This window comes from Brienomyrus brachyistius, chromosome 2 (genome assembly GCF_023856365.1).
Source record: "Brienomyrus brachyistius isolate T26 chromosome 2, BBRACH_0.4, whole genome shotgun sequence".
Taxonomy (NCBI): domain Eukaryota; kingdom Metazoa; phylum Chordata; class Actinopteri; order Osteoglossiformes; family Mormyridae; genus Brienomyrus; species Brienomyrus brachyistius.
Genome location: NC_064534.1, coordinates 17,602,349 through 17,616,708, shown reverse-complemented (window position 1 = coordinate 17,616,708; position 14,360 = coordinate 17,602,349). Strand labels below are relative to the sequence as shown.

The 14,360-nt window shown below is 46.1% G+C and overlaps 1 protein-coding gene across 2 annotated transcripts in view; it reads left to right on the top strand.

The window, feature by feature from the left end:
• Positions 1 to 14,360, top strand: part of LOC125716714 (far upstream element-binding protein 3-like) — a 32,913-nt gene that overhangs the window by 11,588 nt on the left and 6,965 nt on the right. For both annotated transcript variants that reach the window (XM_048989349.1, XM_048989341.1), the window contains exons 3-12: positions 5,495 to 5,528; positions 5,766 to 5,815; positions 7,317 to 7,388; positions 7,630 to 7,687; positions 7,839 to 8,001; positions 8,161 to 8,259; positions 8,526 to 8,630; positions 8,724 to 8,826; positions 9,584 to 9,684; positions 11,703 to 11,844. In XM_048989349.1, coding sequence (XP_048845306.1) covers positions 5,495 to 5,528; positions 5,766 to 5,815; positions 7,317 to 7,388; positions 7,630 to 7,687; positions 7,839 to 8,001; positions 8,161 to 8,259; positions 8,526 to 8,630; positions 8,724 to 8,826; positions 9,584 to 9,684; positions 11,703 to 11,844 — 927 coding nt within the window. The remainder of the gene's footprint in view (positions 1 to 5,494; positions 5,529 to 5,765; positions 5,816 to 7,316; positions 7,389 to 7,629; positions 7,688 to 7,838; positions 8,002 to 8,160; positions 8,260 to 8,525; positions 8,631 to 8,723; positions 8,827 to 9,583; positions 9,685 to 11,702; positions 11,845 to 14,360) is intronic.

Genomic DNA, 14,360 nt, shown 5'->3' with positions numbered 1-14,360 from the left:
TGTTTTTGTTTTGCTAGAGAACAGCCCACCCCCCCCTTTCCCGAGTTACCTTCTTGTCAGTTTTATTCAGCTTGTGATGTGAAGATTTGGTTGAAGTTGGGACTGTTTGAGTGCTGTTTGTTTTGATGTTTGTGGATCTCGTCTTTCCTGTCGTAAATAGTTGATATTGATTTTTTTTTCGTTATTGTGTATAAATGCTAAAGTCCTTCATGTTTGGGTGTTCTGATTTGATATATACTTTACGCTCTTATGTCTGCAATGACGCTGATATTCTCTGAGTGGATGGGAAAATGTAACTTTAGGCATAAAGAAGGTTTGAGTGTGATGGGATCATACTGTTGGGAATATTAACTTAAAAAAAAAAAAATACAGGATTTAGATTCTTTGTGTAAGTTTTCCTTTGAAAGCTGCTTGGAGTCTCGAATTCCCCTCTGTCGAGCAACTGCAACTCGAAAGACGTCTTTGCTTTTTTTATAAAAAAAAAAAAAAAAAAAAAAAAAACTTTCCTCCCCCGTGACTGAAGACAAAGTGTAGCTAAGCCAGAGACAATCATTGGTTGCTTTAGAGACGGGGGTTTAGATATTTAAAAAGTATTAATCCCCCCCCCCCCACCCCCGTATGAATCTTCCCACGTTCAGACAGTCTGAGTGTTGTAAGAAACGGCGCTTTGCAGAGGAGCAGCAGGGCAGTGCCATCATACCACACAAAGGCGTTTGTCACTCAATGGCAACTTAAATCCACCTCCTATCCCCCAGCCAGCCTGTTTAAGACCCACTGGCTCTCCTTCGCAGCACGACGGGGGCACCCCACGCCGGAGGGCCGCCTGGAACAGGCCTGGGGGCTTTGGCTCCATCCCTCCCTCTTCCTAGCTCCTCCTTTCATCGATTTCCCAGCCCACATTGGGAGCGTCTCGCCCCAGACGACTCCTTGTCCGGCATTGCCCGCATCTCCTGCACTCCAGACTCTCCTTCTGTGTGTGTGTGTGTGTGTGTGTGTGTGTGTGTGTGTGTGTGTGTGTGTGTGTGTGTCTGTGTGTGTGTCTGTGTGTGTGTCTGTGTGTGTGTGTGTGTGTGTGTGTGTGTGTGTGTGTCTGTGTGTGTGTGTGTGTGTGTGTGTGTGTCTGTGTGTGTGTGTGTGTGTGTGTGTGTCTGTGTGTGTGTCTGTGTGTGTGTGTGTGTGTGTGTGTGTGTGTGTGTGTGTGTGTGTCTGTGTGTGTGTCTGTGTGTGTGTGTGTGTGTGTGTGTGTGTGTGTGTGTGTCTGTGTGTGTGTCTGTGTGTGTGTGTGTGTGTGTGTGTGTGTGTGTGTGTGTGTGTGTGTGTGTGTGTGTCTGTGTGTGTGTGTGTGTGTGTGTGTGTGTGTGTGTGTGTCTGTGTGTGTGTGTGTGTGTGTGTGTGTCTGTGTGTGTGTGTGTGTGTGTGTGTGTGTGTGTGTGTGTGTGTGTGTGTGTGTGTCTGTGTGTGTGTGGAGGGGGTTTATGAAGACGGGACGGTTTCCAAACCCGTTTCCTGTTAACGGCGATTGCCGCCTTGCCTTTTCGGGAGCATTTGTGCACTTCATTTTCTCGAGTCGTCTAAGTCGCCTGGCATATGGTGCTGTCCTGAAGGGGCCCTTCTCTGGGAGCCATTCAGGCTCCTGAGTGTCGGAGTTTGTGTCAACGCCAATCCGGTTTGCGCTGCCCCCGATTAACTCCTCGCACATTGACTTTTTTTTTTTTTTTTTTTTTTATTTAATTATGATATCATCTTGTCTTTTGTGGGCCATAAAGAAATAATGCATGAAATACCTTGTTTCGTCAGCGCATCTTGCCATGGATACACAGGCTTTCGTCGTACCGGGAACAGATAGGCAACCTCGGTTATTTGGCTTTGAAGCTTGAAGTCATCTGCCGTGGGGGCCAGTGGGGGGTCCATCTTTACTGCGTCTTGATTTGAATCCAGTGTGGTGTTTCCACTGGCCCAGTAGTTGCCCGGGTCTCACTTTCCTACCCACTCCGGCGAGGTTTGGTGATGTAAGATTAAACCTTATTGCGGTTTGAACTGTGGAAAGACAGTTTGGTCGAGGTATGGAAACAAGCTTTTGGCTGAAACCTGTCTTCCTCAAGCAAAGAAAGATTTCAGGAGAACATTTTGCTGCTGCAGGTCCCAGTCATTTAACTTATTTGTCACACCATGCTCTAAGCCAGGGGTGGCCAATCTTATCCGCAAAGGGCCGGTGTGTTTGCGGGTTTTTGCTGCAACTCCCTAATTAGATTACTAATTAGAGAACTGATTGGCTGAAGAGTCGTCACACCTGGGTTTTACCAGCTGACATACAGGTTACCCCAAAAACACGCAGAAACACCGGCCATGTGCGGATACGGTTGGCCACCCATGCTCTAGGCTATCGATGTTTTAGCTATAAGTGACTTAACCTTCTGTATAAGTCTTTTCTGAAGTCTCACTGGTTTAAGAGCGACAGGACAATGTTCGACTTTCTCCTGTGGTGTGTGAGTTCTGTCCTCTTTCAATACTTCTAATGCTAACATGCCAGGCAACCTCTGTAGAGCAAAGCCGCTGTTAAGTCACGTTTCTGAAGTGTGGTATGGATATTATAGGAATGGGAATGTAAAGGTAACAGTGCACCTGGTACATACAGTTGGCATCAGAAATGAATGGGGGAAAAGGGCAAAAACTCAATCAAAAAATCTCAGAATGCCCCTGAAATCTGTTAGGGGTGTGGCTACGAAATGTTTGCTTACCTGTGGCTTTGCCACCCACCCATCAACCACTTTTACAGTCTCCTAGGGCTGCGCATAGAATTCTTACAGTATATTGATGTATTTTCAAAATGAGATATAGGATGATACTGGACGTTTGCAACTCTGCAGTTTAAAACCGTCAGCATTTTCTTCCTCCGGCCTGCTTCGTACAGAGATTTAAAATCATCATAGCGGTAGGGATTTTTACCCACAATGCACCCCAGCACTGGACGACCCCACTGTGTTACTTTACATGGCCTGCCACTTCATGGCTGAGTTTCTGTTGTTCCTAAACACTTCCACTTTTTTTATTACCAGTTAAAAAGTGTCTTCATGGCAACAAGGACAAACTGCAGTATGTCCTTATGTGATCCTTAGGATGACCTCGTTTTGCTTTGGGGACAATATTAAGGTATCCTGAGGATAGCTAGAGGACCAATTATGGACTTTAAGGACATTCTCATGACCAATTATTGACATTCTGAGAACTAATTATGTACATTAAACCCATGCAAATTCCTCTTTAGAAATACTTAATATCTAACATTTTAGCAGTAATGCCAGGAACATATACGAGGCCTAGACGACCACATCATGTCCCTTTTTTCCATCCTTAGGAAGTCAGTAGGATGACCGTGTTACTGTGGAAAAATAAAGAAATTCTGCAAAAACTATTTATTATGCCAGCTTGCAGGAATAGCATTTCAATATGTAGAATTTTAATTAAATGTTTTATTGTCCAGTGGAGGATGTACTTTAGCTTTCAACTTCTTTGGGGGAAGAAAAATGTTTAAATATATTTGTTTATACCAGTTTTCTCTAAATTTGTAATTTACCATTTATTAAAATGTATAAAAATACAGAAGATTTTTTTTTATTATTTTAATTTGGATTTAAATTGAGATAGTGCTAGAGAAGTGTCTGCACACACTTGCTCATTCATAATAGCACTGAGCCAGGGTCGGGCATATTAATCCCTTAACAAATTTGGGCCCTCTGCAGCTGGGCAGATACATTAAAAGTAAGCAATGTGACCAACATAATTACAGTAGCCTACATTTAAATTGATTACATTTTTAACTCTCATGGTGATATAAAAAACACCACTTCGAAGAATCCCTGCTTCGTGATAATGAGAGGGTTAAAAATGCACTTTAAAGACAGTTTATCAGAAAACTAACCAAATAAAAAGTTGTTTGCAGTGACTAATACTTTGCAAGCCGGTTCCACTTCATTTTCCTCTCTCCGGCAGTAATCTGTGGCTCGCAGAAAGCTGCTGAATTGTCTCTGGTGTCTTCGGGCCTGACACTGGGCCGCCGTGGCTGTTTTCTTGCCTCCTGCCGTTCGCAGTTATGGCATTCCGGGCAGTTTAACATCTCAGCCTTTCTGTATGCTGCACGTACAACCAGGCTTGTGTTTCAGGTTTATCTCTCTGCTTTCTGCCGTGGAGAAGCCACTGTGGTTTGTGGTTTAATCAGTCCTTTACCACAACCTTTTGAAACCTGATGAAATCATTTAGAACCATTAAAACTTTTGGTTTGAAAACTAAAAGGATGTGGAGTGATGAAGTTGCATTAGATAATTTTCCTGAAAACCAGCCTGAATTGCTTCAAGTCTAGCTTTGTTGCTGTTGACAGATTTTCAGTCAGGCTAGTTTAATGGCCAACCTTAAGGGTTTGCTTGTGCATTAATTCTTCTACAGTTTACTCTCATACTGAGGGCTCTGACTTCTAAATAATTTAACCTGATTCTTTGTTTACTTATTGCAAAAAGTACAGTATCCGAATACTGAGAGTAAACATATAATGTATGTTTAATGGGTGCTTTGCAAGAAGGAAATTTAATCTGGCCACTTGTGTTTTTGACATGGAAGCGTGAGTCTGCTCGTATTCCTCTTGACACTGCTTGCATTGAGTTTGTGTCATGGCTGAGTTAACCTGGATGCTTCTCCAGTGGACGAGCTGCTCCCATTGGCTGCCTGGCACTTTCTCCAGCTGTATCTCTCTCTCTCTTTTACTTTGGGCTCCATTTCTTTTGTATTTATTTGGTTCCGACTTCTATTTGTTTCCATTTTTTTTTTTTTTTACTTTGCATGATTTTAAGAATAATTTGAATCACCTGAAAACCTAATATGACTACTCGCCTACAGGGGGCTCTCTTCTGTTTATGTGGGAGCTCCACCATCTTCGTCTGTGATGAACTTACTGACCAGCTTACTATGGGATGTTGGGGGTGTGGCCCATTTTATGCCTGATACTAGTTCTCGTATACCCAGCTGTCTGGGCATCGCGGTCCTTTACTGAGCTTCCTGTCCTCTGCCACAACGCCATCCCAACCCCAAACCCACCCCACTCCTTGCCAGCCTGTTTTCATCAGGTTGTATTCCTGGTCTGCAGTCACTTGGGGCGGGGGGGCGGTCGATTTATCCTTCAGGCAGAGCTTTAGTGAGCAGGGGGGCACTCCGATACGCGATCATCATAGCCAGGTGCCCCGTCTGTGCCCCCCCCCCCCCCCCCCCAAAAAGAAAAGTCTCCAGCTGTGTGTTCGTTACAGAGAGTATCGACAGAACCTTCTCATTCCATTTTCAATCCGCCTGCCCTGGGTCATTACATTTTCAATCTCTCTGTTTGCCAGCACTGCCCCTGAATGCGTTGTCTTTTTCTTTTTTTTTAAGACAACTGGAAAGTTAGATTATCCCCTAATGATGTCCCTTTTTGTACCCCCACCCCCCTTTCCATTTTCCCCTGCCTTCACAGTAGGTAACCAGCTTGGAGGAATGGTACATCAAAGGTAAGCAGGCTTGTCACTTTGCCTCGTATTGACAGGCTATAAGTAAGTATTGATTTAACAATGTGTGTGTGCGTGTGTGTGCAGCCATCAGCTTACCGCCCGCGGTCTTGCGTATTGGTATGTAGGCTGACATTACTTTAGTACCATGTTCTCATTTTGCAGTGTACAAAGGAATGAGAACGCGGTCCTTAATATGCTCGCTGCCGCACTCTCTCCATTTTTTTCCATTCCTTCCAGGGCTATTATTACAGAAGACTTCAGAGTGCCTGATAAGATGGTGGGCTTCAGTAAGTATGCAGAATGTGCGCATGCAGGTTTGGGCACCACTGCCCGGCTCCCCGGAAAGGCCAGGAGACGCGGACTGCGGGCGTTACTGCAGCTCGCTAGTGCATAGCTTACATTTGTTATGGATATAAAAAACTGGCAGTAATTGCAGGCAGTGGACAGCAGTCCTTGATTGAAAGAGGTGATTATGTGAGTTACGTGACATCAGGGTGCACTTATTAATGTTACACCTGACATGGCCGCCACCCACCCAGACTGGTACTTTTACAATTTAACACTCTTTCCCTTTTAAAGAAAAAGAAAGTCAGTTGAGTGTTTGTAGGTAAGAGTTTCTGTGCTGCCCAGGTTACCCCCCGCCCTCTCCGTGCTGCCCAGGTTACCCCCCCCCCCCCCATCCCGCCCATCCCGCCCTGCCTTGGCCTGGCCTGTGACCCAGTTAAATATTGACAGAAACCACCACATATGTAGGAATCCTAGGCTTTAACCCTCTGGAGTCGACGGCATCCCGTGTATTTCAGTTCATAACCCGCTGAAATCTTCTTGTAGAGACATGAAAAAAACACTGACTAAATCCATAATCTGTCTTTTCAAAACATCCATTGTCGGAAATATTGAAGTTTTTAAAAGTAGGTTAAATCAGCAAAAAAGTAAACCATGTCACCTTTCTTTATTTTACCTGCATCGGGGGCGTGTAGTACCGCCCCCCTCACCTGAAGATCGCTATTCACATGGTAATTAGATGAACACAACGCAACGGTGAAACGCGATCCAGATACATCCCCATCAGCACCGTAAGGGGGGGGGGGGGGGGGTGGATGTGGCCAGGTGTGAATGGCTCATGCATACATATGGAAGTTGCTACATATTCAATGGAAGGAGCCAGAAATAGTGACATGAGTTAAATTTTTCTTATTTATCAAACTGAATATTGCAACTACACCATTTAGTCATCTTCATGTAGCCAAGACATTGGTGATCAGATATCTGGGATTAAAACAAACTGCCACCATTGCTTACTATGTACTTTTATAATGTTTCTGCAAGTGTTCCAAACTGCATTTTGCTATGTCTATACTTTGATGTCAAATTACAAACTTCACATAAATCTGACATATTTACAAAGTACACTAAGATTAAGATGAGTATAATGCCAAAAGAAATATATAAGAAATAATTTATTTGCCATGATTTAAGTTTGATATTGAATGAAATGCCCCAGTCAGTGAAAGTGGGTTCCCTACCCCTAGACCCCAGAGGGTTAATTTTACTTTTTTTTTTTTTACTTTTTAAATTTTTATAAGGCACAGGGACTGTCCTTGCTAGGTGGATTATCCAATATGTCTGATTCAGTTTTCACATTTGCCTGTTTCCTATTCATCCGCTTCTGTTGATAGGTCTATTTCAGCATTTACTTCTGAGGTGGCCATTTTTTCTGAAGGTTTTAATTAATTTTTAATTTGCCCTTGAAAATGTCATTCAGTTTGATTAATTCCCTTCTTTCAGTTATTGGCAGAGGAGGAGAGCAGATTACAAAAATTCAACTGGAGTCCGGCTGCAAGATCCAGATCGCAGCAGGTACCAGCCCTGTGTTTTCTCCTGCTTCACACAGTAAGACCTTTTTCAAACAAAAAGACTGGAACTTTCCGGTGGGCGGGGCGGGGGGAGCGGGGGGGGGTACTGTTTGTTATCCAAGGTCTCCTGTTGGTTTGAGCCACTTACATACCGATGTTCAGGACAAGGGAGCGCTCTCTCCATGCACTGCAGCTGCGCTGTGGTCATGACTGGTTTGGTAAAATGCCGGTGTTTGTCCTGGCAGACGGCGGCGGCCTGTTGGAGAGGCCCTGTACTCTGACCGGGACCCCAGAGAGCATCGAGTGAGTGCCGCAGCTCGCCGGCTCCTGTGGTGAACCACGTCCAAAAGAGAAACTAATGCATGCGACAAGCTAGAATAAAGCATGTGCAAGAAATGCATGGGGGTTCTGTCCGGAATAGAGTGATATCGCTCCCCCGTGCTCCCTCTCTCAGGCAGGCCAAGAGGCTGCTGGGTCAGATCGTGGAGCGCTGCCGCAATGGACCGTGTTTCCACGGCGAGCTGGAGGGCAACAGCGCTGTCCAGGAGATCCTCATCCCGGCCAGCAAAGTGGGCCTGGTCATTGGCAAGGGAGGGGACACCATCAAACAGCTCCAGGTGCATCTCCAGCGCATGGCTTGGCCCCTCTGTCATTATACTTGTTTGTGACTGGCTTGTTAAAGTCACTTAAAGGCATAGCACCAGTAGTGTATATTTGTCCTGCTAGGCATGTTTCAGGACAAGGTTACGTCAGTCTGTCTGTCCAATCTGTTCCAGGAAAGGACAGGAGTGAAGATGAACATGATCCAGGACGGACCCATGCCGACGGGCGCAGACAAGCCCCTGCGGATCACGGGGGATGCGTACAAGGTGCAGGTAGGTGGTGATGATGTGCAGTGACATTCAGGGGGGAGGCATGTGAATCTCGGGTGAAAGTTCAAGGTTCTCAACTTCCTGTGCCTTTTAGGGTCAGACCACTTTCGTCACTTTCGTGTCGTTTCAAAGTTCACCTCAGCTCAGCTGATATTTTAATGACACCCTGTGTGTTATGTCCGGAAGAAATATTGTTACTTTTAAAATGAAAAATGCAAAAATTGCTTATGAGACCCGCTGGGTATATGTGTGTTGTTTTCCCGCTGCAGCAAGCTCGAGAGTTGGTGCTGGACATCATCCGGGAAAAAGAGCAGGGAGACTTCCGGTTAGGAAGGAATGACTTCGCGTCTCGGCTGGGGACAAGCAGCTTGGATGTAAGGGCTTTTCTGATGCAGTCTCAGGGAGGTTTATGCAGTGGAATTTCTGGGTCATTCACACCCAGCTTTCCCTGCTGCATCTCCATGTAGGTGTCTGTGCCGAGGTTTGCAGTGGGAATAGTCATCGGCAGGAACGGCGAGATGATCAAAAAGATCCAGAACGACGCTGGTGTGAGAATCCAGTTCAAACCAGGTGTGGAAACAGTGTTAAATATACACACATCCTTTGTGTCCCTGAGCACACGATTGTCCAGACACAGCATGTCTTCATTTACGTGCACAGCAGTCCGTTCGGGTCTCAGACGGGACTTTAAATGAGGTGCTTTCACTGACCTAGAGCAACAGGTCTGTAGTCGAAGGTGATTTTGTGGTGGTGTGGCTGTTAGGTTTAATAAAATCGTGATTTTTTTTTTCCCCCCAACCACAATGACATTTCGTCAAACTGCTGGATGTGATGCCTCAATACAAAAAACGGTTGCGTGAATGTTTTTTTAGCCAAACAAGACCGGAAAAATTCAACACATTTCTGTCCATAACTTGTGGATGCAATCTGGGCAAACTCCTTAGAGTTTACGGAAAAATAAATATCTGCATTAATGTAGCTGATGCTTCTATCTGCAAGTGAGGATAAGAGCAAGATCAGGTGGTGCTCCCAGAGCAGCTGGGGTTAATTCATTAATTTCTGAAGGCCCTTTATTACAGCAGTTCTGCTCTTCTAAACCTTGTGCTGTTCACAGCTGCCGGCTCTGTCTCACTGTGCAGTGCTGCCTTGTGCTTCACATGGTTTTCATGGTGATCACTACTGGCACCAGCTGGAGCTTTTAAAGCCCTGTGATGTATCCAATCCCTGGCCTAAGCGGTCCATGTTGTCGCCTTACTGGGTTATACTCCCTGGATGCTCTTGGAGCCCAGTGTGTGATGGCGCTGTCCTCCCTGCCCCCTCACGGTAGATGACGGCATCAGCCCGGAACGCGTGGCGCAGGTGATGGGGCATCCCGAGCGCTGCCAGCATGCCCTGCACCTCATCAACGAGCTCGTCCACACCGCGCAGGTACGTTCCACGTATCTCCTGCCTTTCGTATGTAACCAGTCAATGACACTGGGATATACATGCTATGGAGATGGGGGGGGGGTTCCTATCATGTCAGTTACTGCTTATGATGGTGCCCCCCGCCCCTGTTGAACAGTTGAAGCAGGTTCCTTTCCACATTCGTGGCCTAGGCAGTGTTTTGGACTCCTGGGGGGGGAGGGGGGTGCTGCCTCAGACAGGTGGGATGGCGACAGTCTCTGCTTGTGCCCCCCCACCTGCCCCGTGGGCCCCCCACACTGCGGAGTGGCATCTGCTGCCGTGTCGGGGACCGTTGGGCTGGAACACTTCCCCTTAGCGGCGCGTCGGTCGCATTCCTCTGCGTGATTGACGGTTGCTTTTAAAGGTATTAATTTGGGCTCCTTTAATGGTAATTTAGAAAAATTAGACATTTTAAAGTGCCAGCAATAAATCAACATGACATGAGTCACTCGGGGTGGGATGGTGGCGAGGGAAGTGGGGGGGGGGGGGGGGCGGGTTCTGATCTAAAATCATCATTCAAAGCGCAAGTTTTATGTGCTATTGAATTACATTTTTAGTTATGGCTAAATGGTAACAGGTGATGCTTGTTTACACCTACCTGTAAATAGGCTCTGGAAATTTCTTGTAGCATCAAAATTAGTCAAATTTAAATAATTAAATATTCTGTAGATTATGTGCAGAAGACGGCCATATTGTTTTTGCCGTGCTCTCTGGGAAGTTTCTAAAACCACACAGCCCTGTTTCAGATTAATTCTGTGCTGTGCTGGTACAGATAGCGAGTGGCAGATGCAGCAGCACAAAGCCTTTGCCTCAGCAGCCCCGTCTGGAATTCCTCTGGGTTGAGCAGAAAGGGGTTTCTTTCTGTAGATTACCAGGACGCTGAAAAGCTCCATAAAATCAGTGAAGAGTAAGGATTCCCCAGCCTGGGTTTGCACTGAGCATTTCGCTGCATCCACCAGATAGCTTGAGCTACAAACATCCAGTACAAGTGTAAGATTGATGGTATGCAATTCCACATGGTGCTATGTGTGTGATTTTTTTTTTACATGATATTTAATAGACAGATGAGAGACCTCAGTTTATATTAAATGATCCAAGTTAGAATCACCAAGATTTACTGAAATGTACAGGTAGAGGTGGCCTGTACAGGAAGACTTGCTGTGTCATTACGGGGACCTGTTGCTGAGGTGTGTTATGTACACAGAATGTTTCCCACTTCCTCTGACTGTTAAGCCCACATGGAGCTGTTCCTGTCCTTCCTCTTTTCCATCGTGTAACGCTTCTCAGTGGTAAGAGTTTGATGTGACCAGAGAACACAGAGGTCGATGAAGGATAACATCACTACACATCACCTAATGGAACAGTGTTTTTGTTTTATTATGGGTTGATGGTACCTGGTTAACACAGTTAGCAGCTGTTCCAGCAGGGTGCTTTGAAGACCCTAAAGTCTTCTTTATTGAGGGCTTATTAACAACACAGGTGGCCACCATCGAAAGGTCTGCTTTGTGTTGTGGTAGCTGGTGTAGTCCTACGCTAGGCACGATCGTCAGGGATGTCATATCAGACCCCTGATGGAACTGATGTCTGCAGGAGGATCCGATCAACGGGAGTGCGACTAGGAAAGCTTCATTACAATCTGACGTTTTACCCCGTGAAGAAAATGTAATTATTGTTTGTTTCTACCTGACTGTTTGGCAGAAATTCTTGTCCAAGTTGCATCGCGGTTTTACATCTGAACTTTTACTTGAAGAATTGTGGTCATATTTTTTTTGTTTGTGGCATCTTTCTCGCCGTGACTTCTGCGTTTGTCCTTCAAAGAATTGAATTTAAAATCCCTTTCTCTCGTGCCAAGATAGCCGGCCGTTACACGCCGCAGTGCCCTGTGTCTGCTGGTATCTTTTTATCAACTTGGTTCCTTTTTCTGCAGAGATTAACAAATTCCCAACGTATTTAAGCTGTCGTTTTTAGTTTTTTGTTTTTTTTTTTTCTTTTTCTTCCAGGAGCGCGACAGCTTCGGGGGTGCGGGAGGCTCCCGAGTAAGGGTCAGAGGTCATGGGGAGTGGAACATGGGGGCATCGGGGGGGCTGCAAGAAGTGACGTACACGATACCCGCCGACAAGTGTGGCCTTGTGATTGGGAAAGGTAGGTTTTATCCCGCTGAAAATGCCCTGCGTGGCTTTGAAAGGCCCTGGTCTGGCTTTTTGTTGCCTTTTACCACCGTCTTTACTGCCCGGTGCAGTTTTCTGTTTGAAGCCACGCATCGAGGAATGGAACGTGGGCCAGGAGGGACAGTGAAGCTGCATTATTATGTTAATCTTTCATGCTAAGCAACAATTTTTTCATTATTTCTTGTAAAGGAAGTCGTATTAAGTTTTATAATGAGTCAGGAACACCTGGGTGGCCCCTGCACCCCCCCCCTCCTCTCCTCTCATGTATATATATTGCTTCTAAAAGAAAGTGCCATTATGTCCCTTCCTAAAGGACTTAATGAGGGGGATAATGTGTGTAAAGTAATGTGACATTAATTGTTAGAGGTTCATAATAACAGCCCTCAATCATGTGGAAGATTGCCTCTTGCTTTTAATAAGAGCAGCTTTCAAGCCAATGGAGTCGAATGAGGGAATGACAGAGTCAAATTAGCTTATTGGCTATTCATGTTCACTCTATTGCCTGCTATTTAAAAGTCATTGACCATTTAAAGATTGGCTGCCGGGAGCCGCGAGTGTGCGGGTTGCGGGTGGGGTGTTTGTGTTGGGGGGGGGGGGGACTGCTTCCACCTATAATAAAAAATGATGCAATAGAAATGTCAAGTGCCTTCTGTGTGGGGGCGAGAGGGAGAGATAAACCTGGGTGCGAGGGCCCCATCTTTGCATTACCATAAGAAACGGGCCAATATGGATGGCAAAGTCAGCGGGTCTGGGTGCTGTCAGCCGTGCCTTTTGGCCTGCGTGATTAATGTCTTTACGATGCCTCGCGCAGCCGGGCCACATCCCGGCCCTCTGTCGGGGCAGCCTGTCCCTCGTCCACGCCCACCCCAGCATCCCCGCCTTCCCAAACCCAATCGCTCCCGAGGGCCCCTGTCGTCCCGCTACTCTCAGACTCTTTTTTTTTTTTTTTCTTTTTTTTCCACAAAGAATAAAAGAAATGGCCAGCAGTTCTGATCAGGGCTGGTTTCTATCTGAGACTGGCCCGCGGTATCTTTTACCCCTTGCCCAGCGACTGCAGCAGCCGTTTTTCTTGGGTAGAAAAGGGCACCATTTTTTAGGTCCTTCCCTTCGGTTTCCTTTATCGTCAGTCTCGTTTTCTGTAGGCAGTCCTGGGATTTCCTGTGTCTCTGTCAGAGCTCGTATGTGGCCCACAAAGACGATCTTTGGGAATCGCGGCCTTGGTGACCTTAATCTGGGTATAACGGGGTGTTTTCAGTCATGCATGCAACCCCAAGTTTCACAGCTGTGTTCTATGCCTTCGGTCTGCCCAATATTGACTATGACATACCTGCTTAACCACAACATAAGCCAGCTATTAGTCTTTATGCGATTTGCATCGCTTGTGAATGCGTTGGCTCATTTTTCTTTCCCTTGCGATCGCGCTCTCGGCCCACTTTCTCTCCGGTTGAACCTCTCTGGCCCCCGTCTCCAGCTCACTAAACCAGTTTCATTGAGAGGGCTGATTATCTCTCTTCAGCACGGCCAACTCCATGAACTGAATGGTCACTGTCTTTATTTCTCTCCTCCTGACTGGAGACCTAATAATAGCTTCATTAATGCAGAAGTTTAATTTGGTTTACAATGGGTTAATGGCCCGGGGGTAGTCTATTGGCACCCGGGCAGGGGCAGTGGAGGGAGGAGCCTTTTTGAGAAGTGTTTTCAAGATGGGGTCAGCTGGGGTCAACCGAATGTCACCCAGAAGTGAACAAACATGTAATTGATGTTCGGACATCTCTGGCTGCCCCCCCACCCAAAACGCCTTGGAAAGCTGTTTAGTCTTTTGAACAGGAAAGCAGAAGAGGGGGCAGTCCTGGCTCTTAGAAAGCCTATCACGAAGGGGACCAAGCCCTGAATGCATGGCTGAAAAGGAAGCTCAGACTGGCTAACCAGAAAAGGGTTACGCTCTAATTTTTCTCTCTACAGCTTTAATGTTTCTGTTTCACTCTTGACGTGTAATTGCTCCCGGGACACAGGTTGAGGGGCAGGAACGTTGTCTGGGATGCTGGTGTTCTCCAGATAACCCCCTCTCCTGTGTGGTGGGAAGGGGTCTCTTTGTCCCTGATTTTCACGGATTTAAAGAAAATGCGGGCAAGTGTTGTAGGCCTTTTATCGGCCTGTGTTTGGGTAGTAAAGCCCTCGTTCCGTCCTCTTTTCGGTTAGTTCCGGACAAACTTGCATCTGGGTGGTGCGCGTCTAAAGCGGGAGTAAGGACGCGATAAATAAACCTTTAATTTGCAGCGGCCAGACCAAGATCCTACACTGCGAAGTTTATGGTCATGTGCGCAGTTACACGTGCACATCCGCGTGCTTTCGTTTGCAGACCAAGTTTTTGTCGTAATACTTTCCGGATGGTTCTGCTAAATTTTACTACTGTTAATATCAAATTCCGAGTGTGGGTTTTTTTTAAAAGCACCTGCATCTTTAGTGACGAGCTTGTAACATGTTTTATGT